A 25,746-nucleotide genomic window follows, 5' to 3' on the forward strand; every position below is an offset into this window, starting at 1 on the left:
CGCGGTGGCTTCTCAGGACGCGCCGCCCCACACCCCACCCTGTTCGTCTAGTCGCTCAAATCCCCCTGCTCGCCCAGGCCCCGCGGCTTGCCGGGCCCCGCAGCTGCCGGTGTCCCCACAGAGGGGCTTTCCACGCGGAAGCCAGAGAGGTCTTGGCAGATCACAGATCTCATCTTAAAACCAACAGGTGGCAGGGCGCCTGGGTGGCTCAGTCGGTTAATCATCCAACTTCAGCTCAGGTCATGATCTTCCTGTTCATGAGTTCGAGCCCCACGTCAGGCTCTCTGCTGACAGCGCAGTCCTCCGTCCCCCTCTATCTCTCTCTCTCAAAAATAAACATCAAAAAAACAACACAACAGCAACAGGTGAGTTCCCACGGCTCTCGTGGCAAAGACCAAAGTCCAAGTCCTAATCATGCACTATCAGAGTGCCTGTGGTCTGGCCCCCACCTACTCTGCAGCCTCTCTCCCTACCAGGCCCTTTCATTCCCGGTGCTCTAGCCATCACTGCCCTTCTTTCCATTGGCACAAGGCACTCACTAACCACAGGGCCTTGGCACATGCCATTCTTTCTGCCTGAAATGTTCTCCCCAGTGCTCCATCTGTTTACTGTAACCGGTAAATTTCAGTCACCTGATTTCATTTCAGGGGCAACATCACTTAATCAGGGAAACCTTCCCTGCCTTTCCATCCTTTGCATTCCTATGTGTTTACTGTCTCTCCAGACTACAGATGCCTAATTTTGCACATCACTGGTTTTCCCAGCTTGCAACACAATGCCTGGTGAGAAGTCAGTGCTCAACCAATATTTGCTCCGCAGGAGCGGAGTAACTTGTCTTAAAAGAGCAGCTACTGTCACAAAAGAGTGACGGACCTATGACAGGAAGGAGGTATAGGAAACTAGAAGAATGCTGGCCCTAACCGACCTCCTGTATGAAACAAGGATGAATTTGTACCCAAATCAAAGGTGGCTGCTGTTGGCAAAGCAGAAACCTTGAGAGAAGCCAGGCTGCCTTGAAAGCAATGAGGTAAAAGGGATTTTCGTGGAAGCACAAAATGGAAGAGAGTCTGTGTATCATGGCACAAAGGACACAGGGCTGGAGAGAAGGGGAAGAAGAGGCGAAAACATTACAAGGGAGGATTACTAGAGGGGTTCGCACTGGGCAGTGACCACAGTGGAAGCAGGACACGTCAATGTTTCTGAAAAGGAATCTGCCATGAACACCATTTCTATTGGGAAGCCTGGGGGCTCAGTCGGCTCCAATCATGATCTCAGGGTTCATGGGTTCCAGCCACACATCGGGCTCTGTGCTGACAGCTAAGAGCCTGGAGCCTTCTTCAGATTCTCTGTCTCCCTCTCTCTTTGCCGCTCTCCCACTCACACTCTGTCTCTCTCAAAAATAAATAAATATTTAAAAAAAATCATTGCTATTTGACTACTCGAGCTGGCACAGTGAAAGCCCATACTCATGGTCTGGGATATTTTTCAGGCATACAAATGAATTTACAATTTCCATTCTGGGCAGGACAATAATAAGACCACAGAGATCCTAGACGGGCCAGGCATCACTAGGCTCATGATCAGATTCGACTTCTTTTACAGTTATGGTTTACATCTTACATAATGTTCCGTAATACACATTCTAGCAGATACAATTGGCTATAATGTACCTATTTGAAGTGCCCAGGGAAGTGTGACTGCCTTCGTGTTTTAAGTTACAACCTTGAGAAATGAGTACAATTTTTTTCAACTGTAGAAACTAAAAAACAAAAACTGTAGAGACTGAATAACAAAGATTAAGAGAAATCGTGCATTACCTCACAAGATACAGAGCATGTGTCAATGAGGTCTTAAAGAACTGTACCTGACCATCCCATGTGCCTCATACTTTGAATTCGTACAGTACTTGTATCAACAAGATTTATTTGCTTAAAGATCCTTTTCCTCATCAAATTCCGTGATTACCCAAACCTTTTCTTGTAATTTAATCAAGTCTGAATTGAAATGGTTTTAAAGCTTATTTTTACTTTCACAGTTTTTTGTGTCTCTTCTGCTGCCACACAAGTTTATTTTGTTGCGTGCTATCCGATGTTAATGTAGGTCTGTGAAAGTGTTAAGTGGTTTTTACCATCATTGCTGGTTTTTTTTTTCTTATGTTTATTTATTTTTGAGAGCTAGCCCACGCATGCGAGTGGGGGAGGGGCAAAGAGAGAGGAGGACAGAGGATCCGAAGTTGGCTCCAGGCTCTGTGCTGACGTCAGTGAGCCCCATCTGGGGCTCAAACCCACGAACCGTGAGATCACGACCTGAGCCGAAGTCAGATGCTCAAGCGACTGAGCCACCCAGGCGCCCCTAAGCGTCATGACTGTTATCTATACGTGTAAACTATTTTGGCATTAATATGATGTGTTGGTATTTTACTACCTAATGTCTTTAGCATTTTATCCCAAACCCCCAACTCAAATTTCAGTTCGGTATAATTTGGCTGTTTTCTTTTATAATTTGTTAATGTAGCTACTAAAGTTGTAACCAAGGTTTAACCTCTCTGAAATTTACAAATCAATGAGGGCATACTAACCACTTACAGCTTGGATGAAAATGGAGAGCCATTTGGTTTTGTACTATTTCCTTGGTAATTTTCTCAAAGGAGCCTGCTGTGTTAACAGTAACCCGTAGCTAGTAACTGTTTTGGTAGCTTATTAGCAACTGTATCTGTTCTCCGTGGTCATAATAATACATAGTAAATATCTAACAAGTAACATACAGCAACAGATTTTGTGGCTTAAAACAGTAATCGTTGATTCAGCTCACAATTCCGTGGGTTGGCCATTTGGTCTGGACTGAGCTGGGTGGTTCTTCTGGGCTGGCTGGTCTTTGCTCCTGTGCCCGTGGCCTGCCACCTGGTTGGAAGAGAACTAGCTGGTCTAGGATGCGCTGGGACACAGCTCGTCTCTCTGTCATCCCTCGGAGGGGCACTGGGGCTTATTTACATGGTGGGCACACTCAAGAAAAAGCCCGCAGGCCTTGTGAGGTCCGTGTGTGGGACTGGTGTGCAGTTGTTTCTGACACAACCTATTGGCCAGAGCAAGACACAAGGGCAAAAAGATCCGAAGAAGGGGAAATAAACTTCCCCTGCTGGTGATAGAAGCTGCACAGTCACATTACAAAGGGCCTGGACACGGGGCGCCTGGGTGGCGCAGCCGGCTAAGCGTCCCCACTCTTGATTTCCTCTCAGGTTGTGATCCCGAGGTTCATGAGTTCGAGTCCCTCATGGCGCTCTGCACCGATAGTGAGAAGCCGGCGTGGGATTCTCTCTCTCTCTCTCTCTCTCTCTCTCTCTCTGCCCCTCTCCCAGGTGTGCATGCTCTCACTCTCTCCCTCAAAATAAATAAGAACAAAAAAGGGCCTGGATAAGGGAGGGTGGAGAATTGATGCCATTTGTGCAGTCAGTTCTACTACAATCCACCCTTTGGCCCCAATTATTGACACGTCTCCACCGGAAAAACACTCCCCTCCTCCCAAGATCCCCAAAAGTCTCATGCAGTACCAGTACCCGGCTCAAAGGGCAAGGTCTCATGGCCTACACTAGGTCGGATGTGGCCCAGGCCCATAAACTAAACATATCAGTTATCCGGCCCCCACACGGCGTACAATGGCCACGGGGGAAAGGACAGCCACAGTGAACGCTGGCATTTGGAAAAGGGGAGAGGGGGTACACAGAGCAATCACTGGTCCGCAGCAATCCCTAAATCCACTGGGACAACGTGTTCAGGACCGCAGGAGTGGGGAGTGTCCTCTGATCAGGGTGAGTTCGGCCTGCTGGGAGCACTTCCCTAGGCCCTACCCCAACATGCCTCTTGCCTCTGCCCTCTTGGAGATCGCTCCTTGTCCGGCACCCTCTTGCTCGCTTTGAAAAATGTGCCCTTCAAGGACACACGCACCCCCATGTTTAGAGCAGCGCTATCGACGATAGCCAAAGTACGGAAAGAGCCCAAATGTCCATCGATGGATGAATGGATAAAGAAGATGTGGCATATATATACAATGGAGTATTACTCGGCAATCAAAAAGAATGAAATCTTGCCATTGGCGACTACGTGGATGGAACAGGAGGGGATTATGCTAAGCAAAATTAGTCAGAGAAAGACAAATATCACATGACTTCACTCATATGAGGACTTTAAGGGACAAAACAGGTGAACATAGGAAAGGAAAACAAAAATAAAAACAGGGAGGGGGACAAAACAGAAGAGACTCTTAAATATGGAGAACAAACAGAGGGTTGCTGGAGGGGTTGTGGGAGGGGGGATGGGCTAGATGGGGAAGGGGCTTAAGGAATCTACTCCTGAAATCATTGTTGAACCATATGCTAACTAACTTGGATGTAAATAATGTAAAAAATTTTTTTTTAATTTTTTTTTAACGTTTATTTATTTTTGAGACAGAGAGAGAGTCAGAACATGAACAGGGAGGGGCAGAGAGAGAGGGAGACACAGAATCTGAAACAGGCTCCAGGCTCTGAGCTGTCAGCCCAGAGCCCGACGCGGGGCTCGAACTCCTGGACCGCGAGATCATGACCTGAGCCGAAGTCGGATGCTTAACCGATCGAGCCACCCAGACGCCCCTAAAAAAATTTGTTTAAAAAGAAAAGAAAAATGTGCACTTTAAGCAGCTTTTACACTCTTACTGCTCTTAGCAAATTGGAGGCCCACTGGCCTTTTTTCACTTAAACTGTCCAGTTCCCTGAAGCCAGCGGGTGGTACTTTGTTCAACACGATGCCCGTGAGAACTTTGGGGGGGTGTCAGCATCGTGGCTGAACAAGATGCCCTTCGTCGTGCCCCCCACTCAGCAACAAGTTAGCATCCGTCCCTGCACAGAGAGCCTTGTGGGAACGGTGGGGCCCAGCCCCGTATGCCAAGGAACCCCAGCAGAGTCTCTCCCACCCCTGGGTCAGGTCGTAGGCACGCACACCTTGGTCCCAGCCGTGGAGCTTGCCCTGGCCGTGAAGTGGCCCCACCCTCTCTTGGCCATGGCCTGGGAGCCCCTGGAAAATGCCATGTTAGTTCCCCCCAAAGGAAAGAGCTTTTGTGGGAGTCCAGGTAGATACTACCAAAGACACCCGTGTCTCTCTTGCCCCTTCCAGAGTACTGAGTCAGGAGTACTGGGGCAGCAAGGGCTAGGAGAGCAGCAGATAGGACTCTCAGGGGCAAGAACGGGCCCCAGCACTGCCAACTGCACTGCCCATGAGCCACGAGGGACACCTTGCCCGCAGACCCCCCACCGGCCCACTGGCACTCCCCGGGCTCTGTGCACCTCACCCGCACACACCCCCAGAGTGCACTCCCAATGGCAACGACAGCGAGCTTTGGCAAACGGTGGGCACGCACGCATAATGGGCCCAAGTCCGAGAGCTGAGGAGAGACAACCAACTTGACCTTCAACAACACCTTTGGGAAACAAGAGGAAGGCTGTCGGCACTCAACCTGGTTACTTGCGGGGTGAAGAGAAGACATACGATTGTGCTTAGGAATCAGCCACAAGGGGGAGCAAGAAATGTGGGGGAGGCAGGTCCAACGGAAGGTCTGAGACAGCCCCGGAATCCCTAGCAGGACTGACGGAAACCATACCAAAGGCAGTTAGAGTACAGAGGAAGTGACTGCTACCTCATTTTTTTTTAACGTTTATTTGTTTTTGAGAGAGAGAGAGAGTGTGTGAGAGTGGGGAGGGGCAGAGAGAGAGGGAGGCACAGAATCCGAAGCAGGCTCCAGGCTCCGAGCTGCCGGCACAGAGCCCGACCCGGGGCTCGAACCCATGAACCGTGAGATCACGACCCGTGAGATCACGACCTGAGCCAAAGTCAGACGCTTAACCTACTGAGCCACCCAGCCAGGCACCCGGTCCTGTCTCCTCTTGACATCAATTAAACCAACACATTAGCATACAGAGATCAGCAAATGCTCCCAGGGCAATGTGGCTGGTTGTGGTTTCTTGCTCATTTTTAGGTCCCTGGGGACACACACTTCCCGTGGTCCCAGACATTCCAAACTGTGAAAAAAATGATCACGCTTGGGGTGCCCGGGTGGCTCTGTCGGTTAAGCATCTGACTTCAGCTCAGGTCATGATCTCGTGGTCCGTGAGTTTGAGCCCCGCGTCGGGCTCTGTGCTGACAGCTCAGAGCCTGGAGCCTGCTTTGATTCTGTGTCTCCCTCTCTCTCTCTACCCCTCCCCCGCTCTCTCGTGCGTTCTCTCTCTCTCTCTCTCTCTCTCTCAAAAATAAAGATTAAAAAAAATTTTTTAAAAATGATCACACTAGACCCAGATAGGCAGTCCTCACAAGCGCCTGGCGGACACACAAACCACATCAACCCAGGAAGGGGCACTCAGCCCAGGGCTTGGGAGTTCCCACAGACAGGAGCCCAGAAGTACACGGGCAGTAAGGGCATCAGTGCCCAGCAAGCGTGGACAAGTGACAACAGAACTGATCATTTGCCACAATGCCTGTGATGTTTTACCCAGCATCGTGAAATGTTCTGTGGCCCAACGGTTTTTCATAATATCTAGTGGCCAGATGCTCCCAGATGATGAGGGAGCATAAGCCAAGCTGAGGGACAAAATACAGGCTGGCAACCCCCCCGCCCCCCCCCCCACACACACATGCACCCCAGTGAAGTCCGTGTGACATTCCTCGGGCAGTCCTGTCGGGCCCAAGAACAAAGAAAAGGGGTTTAAGTGCGTGCCATGGTGATGTGGGGAAACTAAGGCAAATGAAAAATTAAGTTCCCTATTGCCTACAGCCCATTGACAAGTCCTTGAGACAGCAGAGTGACCCCCCCCCTCCAGGAGCTCAGCTGCCTCAAGGATGACACTTCGCTGGGGGCAAAAGGGAATCTTGCCTTAACATTGTCCCAACCTCGAGGACCCTGTAAATCTGCTTCCTTTATCTCAACTCCCCCAAGATATACGCTGGTGACCCTACTCCAAGCTTCTGGCCCCTGATATAGATCTGAAGGGGCTCGTGACGGAGGTTTTATTAAACAGTAATAAATGGCATTTCCCTAGAAACAGCTAGTCCCTCAAGGTCCCGGAAACCTTGCTTCCAGAAGTCCTTAGAGACTTACTCTATCCTTGACCGCCCCCCACCCAACCCGAGGGTATGTAATGAGTTACCAGTGCAGTTCTTCCTGCCCACAGGTCCTGTACCCGCGCTCTAATAAAATCACCTTTTGGCAACAAAGAATTCTTTCTTGGCCATCAGCGCCAGACCCCACAAACCCCCCATCACCCCAAAACTTCATCACAGAGACAGAAGTCAGTGCATGTGTTTTATTTATTTATTTATTTATTTATTTAAATTTTATTTTAGAGAGAGAGAGAAAATTAGCAAGTAGGGAAGAGGGGCAGAGGGAGAGGGAGAATTTTTGTTTAATGTTTATTTACTTTGGGGAGAGAGAGAGGGAGGAGAGGAGAATCCCAAGCAGGCTCTGCAATGTCAGCACCGAGCCCGACTCAGGGCTCAGACTCTCGAACCGAACCGTGAGATCGTGGCCTGAGCCGAAGTCAGATGCTTAACCGACTGAACCATCCAGGCACTCTGGAGAGAGAGAGAATATTCAGCAGGCTCCACACTCAGGGCAGAGCCCTACTCGGACTCAGTCTTACCACCCTGGGATCATGGCCTGAGCCAAAATCAAGAATTGAACATTTAACGGACTGAGCCACAGAGGTCCCCCAGCACGTGTGTTTTAAAGCACAGTTAGGGCTTATAGCACAATTTCACTTATAACTTTCCCTATTTCCTTATTTTGTCTTGACCAAAAAAGCTTTTAAATTTACTTTTCCTGTTTGCAGAACTACCTGTTTTTATCTCTTTTATTTTTTTTAACTTTTTAATTTAAAGCAAAATTTTTTTGAGTTTATGAGAGAGAGAGAGAGAGGGAGGGAGACAGCATGAGTGGGGGAGGGGCAGAGAGAGAGGGAGACAGAATCCGAAGGAGGCTCCAGGCTCTGAATTGTCAGCACAGAGCCCGACACAGGGCACGAACTCACGAACTGTGAGACCATGACTTAAGCCAAGGTCGAATGCTTAACTGACTGAGCCACCCAGGAGCCCCTATCTCTTTTATTAAAAAGAATTTACCTTAATAAGAATAAGGCATACTATATATGGCCATCCTAAAAGATATTTAAAAAAATTTTTTTAATGTTTATTTATTTTTGAAGGAAAGAAAGAGTGTGAACGGGGGGAGGAGCAGAGAGAGGGGGAGACACCGAATCCGAAGCAGGCTCCAGGCTCTGAGCCGTCAGCACAGAGCCCGACGCGGGGCTTGAACTCAGAAGCCGCGAGATCATGACCTGAGCCAAAGTCAGATGCTTATCCGACTCAGCCATCCAGGCGCCCCCTAAACAATATTTAAAACCACAGTGTTGGGGCGCCTGGGTGGCTCAGTCGGTTAAGCGTCCGACTTCAGCTCAGGTCACGATCTCGCGGTCCGTGAGTTCGAGCCCCGCGTCGGGCTCTGGGCTGATGGCTAGGAGCCTGGAGCCTGCTTCCGATTCTGTGTCTCCCTCTCTCTCTGCCCCTCCCCCGTTCATGCTCTGTCTCTCTCTGTCCCAAAAATAAATAAACATTAAAAAAAAAATTTTTAAAAAACCACAGTGTTATTGAAAGCTTTGTAAAATTTTTTTTTTTCAATTTACAACACATAATTAAGTTGTATTGACCCAGAAAAATGACATGATACATTTTCTTTGTGGCTTAAAAAGAATGTATGTGTTAGGCAAGAATGCACAGCTGAGGCATGGGTAAGGACGGTATGATACCTGAGTATTTTTATTTTCCTTTTTGGCCTAAACACCTTTGAGTTCAGGGTTTGGGTCCAACGAATGTTCCATTTCCTAGTTATCTTAAAAAGAAGCTCTAGGATTGCCTGGGTGCCTTGGGTGGCTGTCACTTAAGTGTCCAATTTTTTTTTTTCTTGAGAGAGAGAGAGAGAGAAAACATGAGGGGGGGGTGGGGGGCGCAGAGAGAGAAGAAGACAGAGAATCCCAAGCAGGCCCCGTGCTGTCAGTGTAAAGTCCGATTTGGGGATCGAGCTCACAAACTATGAGATCATGACCTGAGCCAAAGTCAAGAGTAGGACACTTAACTGACTGAGCCCCCCAGGCGCCCTGTGTCCAACTCTTGATTTTGGCTCAGGTCATGATCTCACAGTTTGTGAGCTTGATCCCCGAATTGGACTTTGTACTGACAGCACCGGGCCTGCTTGGGATTCTCCCTCTGTCCCACTCTCTCTGTCCCTCCCCCCAAAAAATAAATTTAAAAAAAATTGAAAGTTTAACTTGCCCTTAGGAGAGCTAAGGGAGGGGCGCCTGGGTGGCGCAGTCGGTTAAGCGTCCAACTTCAGCCAGGTCACGATCTTGCGGTCCGTGAGTTCGAGCCCCACGTCAGGCTCTGGGCTGATGGCTCGGAGCCTGGAGCCTGTTTCCGATTCTGTGTCTCCCTCTCTCTCTGCCCCTCCCCCGTTCATGCTCTGTCTCTCTCTGTCCCCAAAATAAATAAAAAACATTGAAAAAAAATTTAAAAAAAAAAAAAAAAAAGGAGAGCTAAGGGAGATCTATAGTAATTTAGATAGAACTTTATGTGATTTAAAAAAAAAATTTTTTTTAATGTTTATTTATTTTTGAGACAGAGAGAGACAGAGCATGAACGAGGAAGGGTCAGAGAGAGAGACACAGACTCTGAAGCAGGCTCCAGGCTCTGAGCTATCAGCACAGAACCTGACGCGGGGCTCAAACTCATGGAGATCATGACCTGAGCTGAAGTCAGTCGCTTAACCGACTGAGCCACCCAGGCGCCCAGAACTTTATGTGATTAATAAAGAAATCTAGACAAACATAAGCTTTTGAGGTTTTTGTCTAAAAATGCTGAGTCAGTACTCGCCCGAGTTCCGGGCAGAGGTGATGGGTACAGCAAGACCGGGCAGATTATTAAGGATTGGGGAAACAGAATCTAGTATACAGTTTTCCAGATGATTAGAAAAGATGATGTAATCCCTCCTCACAAATACTCATGAAAGCACCGACCCTTCTCTGGCCTCTGTTTCTTTGATTTTTTTGCAACACCTTATAGGTATTTGCCTCTTGGCGGAGTCCTTTTGATGTGGAAAACAAAGGCAGAAGGAAATAGCAGATCAAATTAAATTTCCTTCTAACCTGCAGCCCATTGACAACTACTTGAGGCCCAGAGTAAAAGGTCTCTCCAAGAACTCTCTACTGTCTTGCTGCCAATGCTTTGCTAGAGGGCAAACAACCCCAGTTTGAAAATAGCTAGGCCTCCTGTATCCGGAAGTCTTCCTTAGCATAGGAAAATCCTCCTGGAAACTTCCTCTGGACTTTACCTCCCCCAGCCCCATAGTACCTAACCAGTCTCTCCTCAGGGTCCCGTCCTCGTGCTTTAATAAAACCACCTTTGTGAACCAAGGGCGTCTTCAAGAATTCTTTCTTGGCCATCGGCTCCGGACCCCACCGTCACCCCAAAAACCTCATCACTTTCTCTTCCCTTTGGCCAAATGTCGTGTAGGCCCACCTCAACTGCCCTACCCGTTAGCTTCCTAGTAGGCCCTGCCCCCTCCAGGCTTAGGCACTGGGCCTCCACATCGTTGCCATAGTTACCTTCACACACACTCAAGTTGCCTCTCTGAAAACCATCAACATGGCCCCTCCCCACTTTTGTGTCTCTTCTTCCCCAGGCCTCCCCTCAACTGTAAGTGCCCTCTCCTCAAGCCACTCTGGCTGGTAACCACACTGATCCCAATGAGGGAGGCCTTTCATTTTATTCTTGAGTCTTAACAACTTCAGCTACCTTTAGAGGGTTGTGCTTGCTGCCGATGGGAGGAAACTGAGGGCTCCGGATCTCTTGAAGGAGGGCGATAGGATTTCCCCATTCCAGATAAGCTTCCCCAAGTGGCAGCTGTGACTCCTCATGTTCAATATTCTTTTTTTTTTCCTTCATGTTTATTTGAGAGAGTGAGAGAGAGAGGCCGAGAGAGGGGGAGACAGAATCCGAAGCCGGCTCCAGGCTCTGAGCTGTCAGCACAGAGCCCGATGCGGGGCTCGAACTCACGGACCGCGAGATCGTGACCTGAGCCGAAGTCGGTCGCCCAACCGACTGAGCCACCCAGGCGCCCCTAACATTTTTAAAATTTATTTTTGAGAGACACATAGAGAGTGAACAGGGAAGGGGCAGACAGAGAGGGAGACACAGAATCCCAAGCAGGCTCCAGGCTCTGAGCTGTCAGCACAGAGCCCGATGCGGGGCTCAAACTCCCAAACCACAAGATCATGACCTGAGCCAACGTTGGACGCTTAGCCAATTGAACCACCCAGGTGCCCCATCACCCTCAATATTCTTGATCACCTTTAAAGAAAGCACGCTTTGATGAGGTTTGGGAGTGATGGTGGCGTCTAAAAAAGAATTCTTGACTCGTCTTTGGTGCAAACAGGTGATTTTATGAAATCACAGGGACGGGACCTGTGGACAGAAAGAGCTGCACTGGGGTTGTGAAGAGTGACTGATTGTATACAAGGGAATTGAAGAGGGGGGAGGGTAAGGAAAAAAGGCCTCCAAAAGGACTTTGACATGTGAAAGAGGACTCTTAAGATATTGGAGGCCTAGCTATTGTCAAGTTATGGTTGTTTTTCCCTTTAGCAAAGCATTAACATTACGACCGTAGGGGGTTCCTGGATAAACTTTTTACTCTGCCTGCCTCAAGTATTTGCCAAGGGGCTGCAGGTTATAAAGGAATTTAATTTTATCTGCCATTTCCTTCTGCCCTATTCCCCACATCACTAGGGAGGGGAGGGTGATGTTAGCGGTCCTGGAAACTGAGTGTATACATTTCTGGAGGTTAGGCTATTAATTAGATTGCTTTATCTTGTAATTTACTAAGACGTTGGTAAACTGATGGACACACATGTCCTGCAGGACTGTGATCTCCATCAGTTAACCATTTGTTTTCTTTCCTTTCCTTTGTTCTTAGGCAGCCAGGAGTGCCTGAGGAATGTCACACACATCCCATCTGGTGGGGGGGGGGGGGAGCGGGGTTTAGCTTGTGCTTATGGCCCCTCAACTTCACAAACACAAGCGTGAACTTTCCGCTGGAGACAGCAGGTTAATTTGCTTTGAGTAAAGGATAATTCTTCTCTCACCAAGGTTTTTCTCCCTATGGAAACAAAGGAATTCTTTTCCATTATTACCCTAATACCTAAGGTTGTCTTGTCTGCCTCCCTGGGTGACAGATGGCTGGTTGCGTTGCACTCGCTGGATTCAAGTCCCCTTTGATAAGTGTCTGAGGGGAACTGTTTCTGCCCATTTATCTGGCCACCTGAATGAATGTCCAGTTAGTCAAGGTGGGGTCGGAGGTGTGGGCAGGTTCACCTTCCAAGGGGTGCTGGACAGGGCAAGGCAGGGAGTCATGATCAATAGCGGAAGAAGGGGGCCAACGACTGACTACACCTGCTCCACAATCATGCCCTACTTTGGGGGAAGTCTTTGCACCGCAAGCCATAAACATTCGCGTAAAATGAAGCTTGCATTCCTGATCTGCATATAGCTCTGGTACAGGTGCCCTCACGGCCCCAAAGCGTGCCCTCGGCCGCCTGCAGGATGAGCAAGGAACGGTGGAGACCATGGGTGGCCACGCCCATCGGAGGATGGGGTGCGACCCGACGTCACAAGGTGGGCACGCTGAGGCCGCGGACCTCACGTGCCGAAGGGCTTCCAGTCCATCAAACACAGACGACTCTGGGTCAGGGCCAGGGACGTCCAGGGTACGGTGTGAGGCCGGTGCACCTGGGAAAGAGACGCGAGCAGAAGCCGCGCCCGCCCTCCGCAGACAAGGACACGGCAACACCCTCTCCGGCGGCCACGCGCGCGCCCAGCCCCCGGCGGCACCCGCGCGAACAGCTCCGTCTGTGATTGGCAGCTCCACGGGGGCGTGGCCTCGGCGCGCGCAGCCCGGCGGCCTCTGACCCGCTCCGCCCGCCCCCGTCCCTGCCTGTGATTGGTGCCTTCGGCCCAGGGGGCGGGCCGTCAGCCGGTGGTGCGCGCGCAGCTGTCGAGTCAGTCCTGGAGCGACCTCTGCCTGGCCAGGCCCGCCCCCGCGTGTCACAGTCATGGCGGTCTCTCTTCTGCTGCGGCAAGGACGGTCGGGGGCAATGAAGGTAAAGGGAGCCGGGCCGGCGGCCGGGAGCCCGCGTAGGGCCGGGGCGAGGGGCACCTCCAGCCGTACGGGTGGGCCCATGACGCGGTTCCGGGGTGGAAGAGAGGGCGCTGGGCCGGAGCAGGTGGCCGCGGGCCGTGGGGGGGGCGCGGCGAACGGACACTGACCCCGATCTCCTGGGGAGCCCCCGGCGTGCGGTGCCAAGGTCGCGGGCAGGTGCGAGGGCTCCCAGGTGTCCTGCGCCGCCGCGCTCGCTCCGAGACGTTGAGGACCGCGTCTTGACCTCTTACGTAGCCCGGAGGGGAGAGGAGGGGACTCTGAGGTACCTGGGTGACCCGGTAACTTGGCAGCCACTAAGATGCCCGCTTACATGATCCTGTCTGGGAAAAGAGAGGAAGACAGAGAGCTTTCTTTTTACGTGTAGAAAAAATGTGAGATCATTGCCCTGCGTTTAAATTTGCAAAAGTCTCTTACAAAAGCACTTCCTATTCGTTGCGAGATAGAGCGTACAGATGGGGGGAGATCTGTTTCCGAGAGTCCACCGTTTAGTCCTTGAAACACCTGGTTCCAAATAATTTTTTCAGCTTTCACACGTACTTATAGTCATACACATAAAAAGATAGATTTTTACCTTCGTGTATGTAGGAGAGGCACCTTTGTTCTGTATGCAGCTTCTAGGAAAGCGCCTAGCACATAGCAGCTGTTAGTAAATACATGTTGAGTGAATTATCAGTTTAGGTTTGCCATTTATGATACATTGTATGTGGTTTTGAAGCAGTGATCCACCTGCATCATTACTAACAGCCAGATAGTATTTATTCTGTTTATGTTTTAATTTTTTTTAATGCTTGTGTATTTCTGAGAGATAGAGAGAGCAAGCAGGGGAGCGGCAGACAGAGAGGGAGACACAGAATCTGAAGCAGGCTCCAGGCTCTGAGCCATCAGCACAGAGCCCGACAGGGCTTGAACTCACAAACCGTGAGATCATGACCTGAGCCCAAGTCAGATGCTTAACTGACTGAGCCACCCAGGCTCCCAGGTAGTATTTCTTCTAGTTGGTGTTCTAAGTATAGGAAAACACTTTATTATTTGGTAGGTTAAATAGTAGTTGGGGGCTACAAAAACTATGCACAGGAGAAACTGTTTTTGACTTTTCTTGGAGTTACATAGTTCATAGTGACTGTCATGTGTTTTCTTTCTTGCAACTTTTTTTGTATTTTCCAAAATTTCCATATGTTATGAAAATTGTAATAACCGTTAGAAATATGACATGAATGCTATGTTATAACACGTTATATAGTACATGTAATGCATGTAATGATATATAACGTCTATAGGTTGTAATAGCTTCCAAATGGCATGACTCTAAAATGTCCATATTTGTTCATCCTTCTGTCAGACTATGCTCCTAGACGCACGAGTGTTTCGAGGACTTGCTCCCTCAGTGTCTCTCTCTGCGGAATCAGGGAAGAGCGAAAAGGGACTGCCACCAAATCCCAAGAAGCAAAGTCCACCAAAAAGTAAGATTTTAATGATAGTCCCAAGGGGAGAATAATGCAAAGTAAACAAATCAGTCCACTTTCCAGGTGTGAAGAGTTTTACTAACCACATAATTCGATTCTTCATCTCCAGCCGTGTCCAGATTATAATCCGACATCGGATCTGTGGCAGATTTTAGACCAAACGCATCACTAATGCAACAGCCCTTGACTCAGCATTTAGCCCTGAACCAGTTCTGTCTGTGTTTTCTAAGTGCTGTGCTCTGATGTGTGGCAAGGGGACATTTGGATGGCCGTGATACAGATGCTGTGCTCCCGTGGCAGCCCTGAGCCCCACCTTGCTTTTCTCTCCCCCCAGTTGTGACGCTTCTCAGTGTCTCAGAAACACAGATTGGCTTCCCAGGCTTCGTGGGCCACCGTCCAGGACTGCGGGCCTCCTTTCATGACCGTGGGGAGGGAGTTAAGAGCAGGAACCGTTTTCCATTACCGCTCACTTTGATGAAGCACGATGTGTGATCTCTGTCCGGCTTTGTCCAGAGTCATTTTGACTTTTATTGCTGGATTTTACTTTTTTTTTTTTTTCTCCTTCCTGAATACCAACGTAGCATATCCTCATGGAAGGAAAATACAATGTGCGACACTATTTTAAATACTTGTGGGAATTTTACTTTCTACTCCCTGCTCGTTATTAATGACTGACCATAGGTGGCGCCTGGCTGGCTCCGTCAGCGGAACCTGGGACTCTATCTCAAGATTGTGAGTTCAAGTCCCGCGTTGGGTGTAGAGTTGATTTAAAAATAAAATCTTAGGGTGCCTGGGTGGCTCAGTTGGTTAAGCGTCTGACTTTGGCTCAGGTCGTGATCTCACGGTTCATGGGTTCGAGCCCCACGTCGGGGTCTGTGCTGACAGCTCAGAGCCTGGAGCCTGCTTCCGATTCTGTGTCTTCCTCTCTTTCTCTCTCTCTCTCTCTCTCACTCACTCTCTCTCTCACTTTCTCAAAAATAAACATGAAAAAAAATTTTTTTTCTGGGGCAGCTGGGTGGCTTAGTTGGTCAAGTATCTCACTCTTGGTTTCAGCTCAGGTCGTGATCTCGCAATTCGTGAGTTTGAACCCCACGTTGGGCTCTGCGCTGATGAAATGGAGCCCGCTTGGGATTCCTCTCTCCTGGGGTTCCTCTCTCCTGGGGTTCCTCTCTCCTGGGATTCCTCTCTCCTGGGATTCCTCTCTCCCTTTCTCTTTACCCTCCCCAGCACTCACTCTCTCTCTCTCTCTCTCGCACATGCTTTCTCAAAAAATAAATATGATTTAAAAAACTAATGCGAACAGCCAGAATGTCAGTTAAATTCTGCATTACACATAGCACATTTTTGACATTCTTTCAGTGTTTACTGATGATTAGCGAATCTCATTACTAATGTTATTGATGCCTTTGGTGATTCTCAGTCTTGTTTCTGCAATCCTACATCATAGGTTTTTGAAGCTGACTTAATGGATTTTAAAATATTGTGGCAGAGTCAAAGCTTCCCCCCTTTTTTTAATGTTTATATTTTTAATTTTTTTAATCTTTACTTTTGAGAGAGAGAGACAGTGTGAGTGGGGGAGGAACAGAGAGAGGGAGACACAGAATCCGAAGCAGGCTGCAGGCTCCGAGCTGTCAGCACAGAGCCTGATGCGGGGCTTGAACCCATGAACTGTGAGATCATGACCTGAGCTGAAGTCGGACGCTTAACCGACTGAGCCACCCAGGCACCCCAGTGTTTATATATTTTTGAGAGAGACAGAGCTTGAGCAAGGGAGGCGGGGGGCACAGAGAGAGGGAGACACAGAATCCGAAGCAGCCTCCAGGCTCTGAGCTGTCAGCACAGAGCCCGATGTAGGGCTTGAACCCACGGACCGTGAGATCATGACCTGAGCTGAAGTCGGACGCTTTACCGACTGAGCCACCCAGGCGTCCCCAAAGGTCCTTTTTTAAACATGCTTCTATGTGTGAGTAGAATAGGGTGCTTGTTTATGTAACAGTTTTAGGCGCAGTTGTGAGCAGGGAACATTGACCTAGGAGTTGGCCCTGGGCCTGTGTAGTTTGGTCATCAGTCTGGATGAGGTTTTCCCCGCCTGAGTGGGGTCAGCGCGCAGGCCGTGCTAGGCCCCTGTGAGGGGGATATATGTGTGCGGTGTAGACTGAGTGTAGAGTGCTTTCAGGTGGGAAGACAGTATTGCGAACTACGCCGTCTTTAATGCGTGTGAGATCTGTGTATAATCTAAAAGTACTTATAATCCCTGTATGAAGGAAAGGAATTTCTAAACCGACCTGTACAGGCCTCAGTGTTTGCCCGAGATGTCAGCGCTCGTAAGACTGGTCAAGCGAAAAATGTGGAAATGCTTTCTGCCTGCTGGTGGCCCATTAACGCCCCAGGGTAAAGCCCTGTCTGCTCTCACTGGCTTTGGGAGCTTTAACAGAAGTTTCCCGCATGCAGATCTGGCCCTGTGCGCTCACCCTTGGGGTCCCATCTCTAGGCAAAGTGCCTGCCTCAGAGGCAGGACCCCGGGGTTCCAGACGACGTTCTGCCCTATTCCTTCTGGGACTCCAGCTTCTCGTAGTGCTTGCTTCCTTCCCGAGGAGAGCCACCAACGCACATGTCAGGGCCCAGGGTCTCCTCGCAGGTGCCCCTCCAGACGGTCCGCTCAGTCCAGTCACTATGGCAACATTCCGTACTAAGTCATCGACTAAAGACTCCTGTGCCGCCTTTTCAAGGGTCTGTCCAGAGGCCACAGTTAATTATTCCTTTCAAGTCCTCATTTCAGTCTGAAGGGTGAGGAATCTCTGGAAATAGGGATTTGTTGTGTTTACTTCTAACCAGCAGAGCCCGGCATACGTCGTCCCGTCTGGTCCTCACAACCCGTGAGCAGGCGGTACTCGTCTCCCTGCCTTAGATGAGAGAGCGGAGGAGGGAGGAGGCCTGTGAGCTGCCCAAGGCCACACGTGTGTTAGGAGTGGAGCCGGATGTGAACCCGGGCAGGAAGGCCCCAGCATCTGCGGTTTTCTTCTCCGTGCTGTCTTGCCTCTGAGAAAATCTCAGTCCTCAGACAAGCAAGCAGACAAGCAACTCTATAGTCCTATACGTGGAAGAGAGTTTTAGTTCACATAAAATTTGAGTAACTGTGCTCCTTCCTGTTGTGTGGAAATGTGCTTTGTTTCCGAGATTGGTTTTGTGGCCCGGTGACGAGATCTGGAAGAATTTTTTTTTAACTTTTTTTTTTTTTAACGTTTATTTATTATTGAGAGACAGAGCGTGAACAGAGAAGGGGCAGAGAGAGAGGGAGACAGAGAATCGGAAGCAGGCTCTGAGCTGTCAGCACAGAGCCCGACGTGGGGCTCGAACTCACAAACTGCAAGATCGTGACCTGAGCCAAAGTTGGATGCTCAACCGACTGAGCCACCCAGGCGCCCCAGAATTTTTTTTTTTTTTTTAATTTTTTTAAATGTTTATTTTTGAGAGAGAGAGAGACGGAGTGTGAGCAGGGGAGGGGTAGAAAGAGAGGGAGACACAGAATCTGAAGCAGGATCTCGGCTCAGCTGTCAGCACAGAGCCTGACATGGGGCTCGAACCCACAAACCATGAGATATGACCTGAGCCACAGTCAGACGCCCAGCCGACTGAGCCACCCAGGCGCCCCAAGATCTGGAAGAATACTAAGGTGGCTAATCCGTTTCAAACACCATCGTCATTTGTGCCTGTGTTAGGGAAACCACCAGAAACGTGTAGGTCATGGCCTCACTTTTCGCCCCAGCAGAAAAGAGACCTGGGAAATACAGCTAAGTTCAGTTGGAGAGGAGGTGGAGACGCAGTACAGCTTCTCCGTCTGCACGGTTAGCAGTGTTTGTGCGCCTTTACCGTGCACAGGCCATGGTCATTTATCCGTCCTCCGGCAGAGTAGACACAGCCCCGGAGGTCACCGTCTTGTGCTGTGAGATGTGCCCGCGTGGCCAGCCTTCCTTAGGTGGTTTCGTGTTTTCATAGATTTGTTTCTCGAGGGAGGTCAGTGTCAAACTAAAACAGTATATGGGCGTCCCGCTCTGGCCAAAAGTGTGCGACTTTGTGAAAACCAGCAGGCGAGGTCAACGTGCGAGCCCTCGTTCCTCTAGGTGATGGTGATGGTTTCCCAGGTGACGTCATTCTGCACCTCACGGCGGGGCCACACTCGGTTTGCGCCCTGCACCCTGCAACAGCAGCTACCTACCGGTGGCGGTTCCCAGCCATTGTGGCAGTTTCCTTGGGGGGTCGCGGGGGTGGGGGAGCGGTTGCTGGGCCCGTGCTGCACTGGGCCAGAAATTGACTCTCAATAAAAGGAAAATGCATTTTTGTTTTGGTCCAGTGGCCTTTCCCTGCAATTCTCCCAGTAACTTAGCATGAATAATGAAAATGCTCTTATGTTAGGGGCGCCTGGGTGGCGCAGTCGGTTAAGCGTCCGACTTCAGCCAGGTCACGATCTCGTGGTCCGTGAGTTCGAGCCCCGCGTCAGGCTCTGGGCTGATGGCTCGGAGCCTGGAGCCTGTTTCCGATTCTGTGTCTCCCTCTCTCTCTGCCCCTCCCCTGTTCATGCTCTGTCTCTCTCTGTCCCAAAAATAAATAAAAAAACGTTGAAAAAAAAAAATTTAAAAAAAAAAAAAAAAAAAAGAAAATGCTCTTATGTCGTATAATAGGAATTTCCTCTTCAAAGAGAATTTTTACATGTTAGCCCCATATGAAGTTTTCTTTCCATTGTCAGTGGGTGATAACTCAGCCTGTAACGTAGTTCCGATCACTTATTTGCAGTTTTTAAATCTCCACCACATACTTTGGAAGATTCGGGAATTGTAATTTTTCTATTCAAAACAGCCCATGTAAGATACACCTTGTTTTTAGTTAATTTTTCATACTTGGAGCATTCATGCCCAACGTAAACGTGGGTGCATGGTACAGGTGAGTGGGCACAGCGGCGTGTGGGGCCTGCTAGGAACCGCTGAGCTGATTCAGGTATGGTTTACAGAGAAAGAACAGAGTGTTCAAGTGTGTATACATTCCTTTGCCTCATTTTCAGGTTTCTCGTGACCCTGGAGCTCTGTGAGAGTCCTGAAGTTAGGTCAGCACCCGCCTAGCATGCGGAGTGCAGATTCTGGGCTGGGACGTGGCATGGAGGAGGTAGGGGTGAAGGTGCTGACGGGGAGGGGGTGGAGGGGGGGGAGGTGACGGATGTAAACAGTCCCCTCTGCTCTGGCTGCCCGGTCAAGCCCTTTCGCACCGCCCGGTTTCCTCTCCGGCCCATTTCTGATTTTTGGTGTTTCCTCGGGTTTCTTGGGTCATTTTCTGTCAGTCTATCATGGGTAGGTCCCTGAGCTCAGAAACCAATTAGAACCCTTTTTGGACACTGGTAAGATGGTGATCTTAGGAATACTTTTTTTTCCCACTTGAGAGAAGCAGGATTCAGATCTTTTCAGTATAAAGTAGACAGACCCCCTAGACTTGAAAGTGAAGTCTCTGCATTTAGAACTTGCTTGTCTGTAATGTGTGTAATTTCGGCTTTAGATTTGGAAAGTAATTTTAATTTATAAAAGCTTGTCTTATATTTTTCTTTAAATCTGCAGGGTTAGAAAGGGTTTACCACCTGAGAAAACTGAATGAAGTTAGTTCCAATCAACTTACTGTGCAGTGTTACTTTTTTAATAATTGATGCTATGAAATATAAAGGTTTTATATCAGCCCTTTTCCTTTTTTTACAGCTTAAAACCTGTTGTTCGTGTATATATATCTCGTTATCAGTTTATTTTAGATTCTTTTGGTCGTGTAATACTTTCCTTTGGCCGAGGAGATCCCCGAATGACTTCTGATTTTGAAGGGCTCTTCTCCTCCTTAGGGCACCTTGATGTGAACGACATTATCCTCTTCCCGGTACCCTACAACACTTAAACACGTGTGTGTGCGGACCCAAACCCAAACCAGGTTCTTGTCTCTAGCTGTGCTTTCTGGGTTTTCAGAAAGTTCAGGTTCGTCCAGCGTGGATAACTTTTTTAATATTCTAGAGGCATCAGTTTTCTTAAAGATTTAAGAAAGTACACATTTGTAAAGCTTGCAGTAGTCATTGGAAAATATCTTTGTGGTTTAACGATTTGAGCTTTGGATGAAGTAGTCGTTTAAAAATGAGCATCAAAGAGGGGCGCCTGGGTGGCGCAGTCGGTTAAGCGTCCGACTTCAGCCAGGTCACGATCTCGCGGTCCGGGAGTTCGAGCCCCGCGTCGGGCTCTGGGCTGATGGCTCGGAGCCTGGAGCCTGTTTCCGATTCTGTGTCTCCCTCTCTCTCTGCCCCTCCCCCGTTCATGCTCTGTCTCTCTCTGTCCCAAAAATAAATAAACGTTGAAAAAAAAAATTAAAAAAAAAAAATGAGCATCAAAGAATTTGGCATTGTGAGAAGTGGAGACAAGTTTGTTACTCCTGTTGGTAAAAACAGCTGCTTGTTAATTTTTCAGCTGCAAAGGAATGACCTACATTTCTTACTGTTCTCTCTCAGGCGGCTTGACTTTGACCTAAGAGTGAGTTCCCATGGAACATTCCTTAGGATGATTACATTGAAGATATAATAGCAAGTTGTTATTTAACGAGACGTCTGTGACTTATGAATTTGGATTGTTGTACAAAATATTGAGAATAACGTTCCTCTTTATGCCATTTCCTAGATGTAGTGGAACCAAAGGAGAGGGGCCAACTCGTAGCCACCCCAACAGCAGCTGAATTGTCTAAAAACTTGTCTTCACCCCGTGCCCACCCGTCAGTTGTGAGTCCGGGCGGGCTGGTAGCTGGCCCCGGCTCCGGCCCCGGCCCCGAAGGCAGCATGCTATTCACAGCCGAAGGGGCTCCAGAGTTCCGGTCGCGAAAGACTGTCGTAGAGACGCCTCAGAAAGTTCCGTCTCCACTCAGGAAGCAGGGCACGGATGCAAAAGCTCTTAGGGAGAGCAGGGGAGATGGTTCGTCTTCATCGTCCTCTTCGTCCAGCTCCTCCGATTCCGACTCCGAGGGGGAGGAGGAGAGCTCCACAGCTGACCCCCAGGGGACGAGCAGGGGCAGAGGAGGGCCTCCCAGACCACAGGCGTCCCGCCCCCTCGAAGATGGAGCCCCCAGAATTGCAGTAGCCGCCAAAGAGAAGCCCTGCTCGCAGCCAGATGTCCCCCCTCCCGAGAGGCCCCGTCCGGCCAAGAAGAAAGGGGGCACCATCAAGCCGCCAGAGGACAGAAAAGACACAAAACGCAAAAGCACAACACCCAAGTCACAAGCAGATAAAGAGTTTATGAAGCAAAACGTCAAGGAAAAGCAATTCCAGAAAATTCTCAGATCAAGTGAAACCGATAAAGAAGGCCAAAAGCTGCCCAAAGTCGAAGAAGTCCTGCCTGCTCATACAGAGTCAGGATTGTCCCCACAGCCAGCTGGCGGCCCAGCGCCAGTTCAGTGGAGGGAAAGAACTGGAACAGCAAGACCGCCGCCAGCCGCTCCTGAGGCCAGCGAGAGACACCGGGGCCAACACGCAGCGGAGCGTGGCGGGGAGGTGGCTTTCCCCCTGTTCAGCAAAGAAAATTTGGGGGCGCAGGTGACAGAGGGAACCCTGAAGGCCGCGGGAGAGACCCTGGAAGGTCAGGCGCCAGTCCGAACTTTGAAGCCGGTTCCTGCTCCTAGCGAAGGCGATTTCCAGGACAAGGCCGCGGGCCCAGAGCCTGAGGGCGGGGCCGGGATGGCGGAAGACCCTGCCCCTCCAGGAGGGCCGGACGGCACCCAGGGTATACCTTCACTTGCGCCCTCGAGAGCCCTGCTTTCCCGGGCGGGTGGTGGGCCTTCGGAGGCCTGTGCGCCCCGAGGGGGGGTCCAGGTAGTCAGGCACCTGCAGCGCGGCCTCCGGCGGGCAGACAACTGTGCCGGGCTCCTGAGGGACCCACGCCTTGTGCGCGGCATCCCTGGGGCATTTCCTGTTTATTTTGTGGTGAAACAGCGTGCGCTTGGCCCTCCTGGCTGTCCCACGGCCAGGGTGATGTTTCAACTCTAGTGGTTTCACGGCCCCCTTCGCTTTGGAAGGTGTCCATGAACTTTCAGGGCCTCTGGTCAGCGGGAAGGGGGTCCTGGTTCACTCCCACAGCGAAGAGCCATGCTTACCCCTGGCGTGGGGCTTGGGGGGATACGAGGGGTGTTGCTTTTAGGTTTCTTAGACCGGAGGGGAAATCCCCATTTTGGGAAGTCCCGCAGTAAGTGACACTGGGGCAGCCAGGGGCGGCTTTAGTCTTCTTTCCGCTGGGTGACGTTTCCTTCTCTGATTTACCCAAAAACACAATGGGCTGCTTTGTTTTTCCATATTGAATTTTTATGAAGGGCTATTTGCTATCACAGATTTTTAGGGTTTTATTCCTATTATGCTCCCGACTTGCGCATCGAACTTTATGAAGGCACATGCTGTAGGCAGGTCGTGGCGAAGCCGGCAGGGCCGTCCCCGGGTTCAGAGCCGGGCCCCGCAGAGTTTCTGTAAAATGCTGCGTTGCTAACAAACCCGGCCCCTTCTTATTTGCTCCTTAGTCTTCCTAAAGCCTCCGCCTTTGCCTGATGTCCATTATGTGCTAATCGTTGTTGGTTGCGTTCCGTTGACGGAATTTGTGTGTTTTCTTCCTTCTGTTTTCTCCCTCTTTCGTTAATACACAAAGTGCCAGCCTTGTCCAGACTTGGAGAATGCAGTTCCTGATGCTACAAATTGGAGACGAAAACCAAAACTTAGGATGATGACAGCAAAGCATTGTTGTTTTTCTCGTACTCCCTTTGCCCTTTGGGGGGTAAGGAGGCCGCCCAGGAGCACAGCCCCCGTGTGGTGTCGCTGAGCAGTCCTCTGCTCGGGTTCCTGCCCCGAGGTTCCTGCACCCACGTTTCCCTCCAGCTAACACCTTCCCTGTATCCGCCAATGTGCCTGCACCACACGGGGAGTCTCTCTGCTCGAGATCGGGAGGGTGTCAGCTCTGCATAAGTCCTCGTTTTTGTGTAACACAGCCGAAGACGTGACAAACAGAGCTTTGGGTGTGAATTCAAATGGTGGAAAGTGTGCTTAGGTGATTTCCTGTGCAGCCTGGGTAGCCGTGCAGGGGCCTCCCGGCAGGCTCCGCCGTGTGCCCTTGTGCGGACGTCCCAGGGCAGGAGAGCTGCGTTCTTTTGCTTCAGCTGTGCACTTTGAGTTTTAGGTCACCGAATGTCCTTTTTCCACGTGAAGAAATACAACTTAGCTTGTACGTTTTAGCCTGAATCGAAAGTATGCCAGCAGCTTTTTCAAAAAAAGTTGAAAACTTTGCATCTCACTTCCAGTTCCCCTTAACTTTGTGACGTTGTTCGGACAGAGTCTAGTTTCGTGTATCCAGAGACTTAGAGGGCTCACCTGGCTTCTGCTTTTGAACATTTTTTTCTGCAAATAGTTCATTCCTACTCCTGTGGATCTACTCGTCTCTCTTGCTCCCTCAAGTCCTGAAAGTCCCTGCATCCTTGTCGTAGGCGTTTTCACAGCTCTGCACAGCACGGGCCGGGGAGCGGACAGAGTAAGTAGGCTGTTCAGACGCCTCGCAAGAACCAGCGGCTCCCACCGCGGCAGCTGCGAGGTTTAGAGTACGTCTTCCGCTAATTCCTTTATTTCGCGTCTGAGGATCCTGTAGCTTTCACCGGCTTCCCTAGTTAGACAGTTTATCTCAGGATGCGGGGCGCGCGGTGTCAGAGCTGAGCCCCGCGGGAACGCCGCCTGTCCCACGTTCTCACGGGCCTTGCGTTTCCCCCCCCAGAGTCCGCTCACGCCTTCAGCGCCTCCGAGCCACTGGACAGCGCCACCTACAAGAACCTGCAGCACCACGACTATACCCCGTACACCTTCTTAGACCTCAACCTGGACCTGTCCAAGTTCAGGATGCCGCAGCCCTCGTCAGGACGGGAGTCCCCTCGCCACTGAGCGCCCCCTTCAGAGAGTAACTTCCCCGTTGTCTGGGCTACAGAAATAAAATCCGCCCCGGTCGTGAGGCCTCGTGTGTGATCGGTGTCCCTCGTACCGTGAACGCTGAGCTAGCGACCCTGCTCTCTGACCATTGGTTCAACGGGCATCAGAAACGCCTGTGCGCAAGGGGTTTTCCTCTCATTGTAAAGCTGGGGTCCGCCGCTCAGATCGTAGCATTAGAGAGCCATTGGGGCTTTCCATCAGCGTGTGTCTGCTGTGCCGAGTCCCTGGTCAGTTTAACGTCCGTCTGCTTTCCAGCCAGGTGCCCATACGTGTGCTGAGGACTTCTGATTTGGTAGACCTAGCTGATCATCGAAGATAGGGTTTCGCTGATTTTATCTCCTGTACTGCAAAGAGACTAAAACATTAGGTTGTAGCACTTTATCGTTAGAGAAGGAATGGAATCCTTTTCGTTCACCAGAATTCGGTGTTTGATGTAAACTCAGACGGGATGGGGGGGGTTGAAGTTTTGTGGGGCCCATCAGCAGCTCCGTCCCCGGATGGCCGCGGCGGACTCCGGACTCCTCTGCTACGAAGGGTTTCTGGGTCGGCCAGGGTTCGGGATAATGTTGCTTACGCCCCCGGGGCGTAAGCGGGGTGTGTCAGGAGGTGTGTTTGCACTCGCACCCTGCGGGGAAGAGGTGAACTGTCTGCTTGGAGACCAGTGGAGGTGAGGTTACGCCCGACCACGAGAGCGGAGGTGGGAGATGCGTCCATTTGTCAGGGCAGAAGTCTGTCTACCCGCTGGTGTCACAGCCGTGGTTTGCTCTGTTCTCACATGGCCCTTGTTCCTGTGCCTGGACCCCAGGGCATTACCTCCCTTCATCTGCATTCTGGTCCCTGGCCTCTAGTCTGCAGCACACAGTGTGGTGTTTGGAATTCTGTTCCACGCGTCTGTCACCCTAGTATTGTCATCATCCGCCTCCGAGTTTATTACCGCTGAGGGAGACGCTTGGCGACTCCGCGAGCTTCTCCTGATCGCATTGTTTTATCAGAAAA

The 25,746-nt window shown here is 50.3% G+C and overlaps 1 protein-coding gene across 2 annotated transcripts; it reads left to right on the plus strand.

The window, feature by feature from the left end:
• Positions 1-13,103: 13,103 nt before the first annotated feature.
• Positions 13,104-24,814, plus strand: NDUFV3 (NADH:ubiquinone oxidoreductase subunit V3). Of its 2 annotated transcripts, XM_030329697.2 has the most exons (4): positions 13,104-13,222; positions 14,621-14,741; positions 21,431-22,522; positions 24,542-24,814. In XM_030329697.2, exons 1-4 carry the CDS (start codon positions 13,175-13,177, stop codon positions 24,703-24,705), a joined length of 1,425 nt encoding a protein of 474 aa, XP_030185557.1. In that variant the 5' UTR covers positions 13,104-13,174; the 3' UTR covers positions 24,706-24,814. The 2 variants fall into 2 exon arrangements, with proteins under 2 accessions (XP_030185557.1, XP_030185558.1); XM_030329698.1 differs by lacking the exon at positions 21,431-22,522 and having other exon boundaries at positions 13,115-13,222.
• Positions 24,815-25,746: the final 932 nt, after the last annotated feature.

Source organism: Lynx canadensis, chromosome C2, assembly GCF_007474595.2.
Source record: "Lynx canadensis isolate LIC74 chromosome C2, mLynCan4.pri.v2, whole genome shotgun sequence".
Lineage (NCBI taxonomy): Eukaryota > Metazoa > Chordata > Mammalia > Carnivora > Felidae > Lynx > Lynx canadensis.

Bases quoted from the DNA above. Each gene is read 5' to 3' on its own strand.
- NDUFV3 (XM_030329697.2), top strand. From the start codon at position 13,175: ATGGCGGTCTCTCTTCTGCTGCGGCAAGGACGGTCGGGGGCAATGAAG. The intron at 13,223-14,620 runs GTAAAGGGAGCC...TCCTTCTGTCAG, and splicing joins GACGGTCGGGGGCAATGAAG to ACTATGCTCCTAGACGCACG. The intron at 14,742-21,430 runs GTAAGATTTTAA...GCCATTTCCTAG, and splicing joins GAAGCAAAGTCCACCAAAAA to ATGTAGTGGAACCAAAGGAG.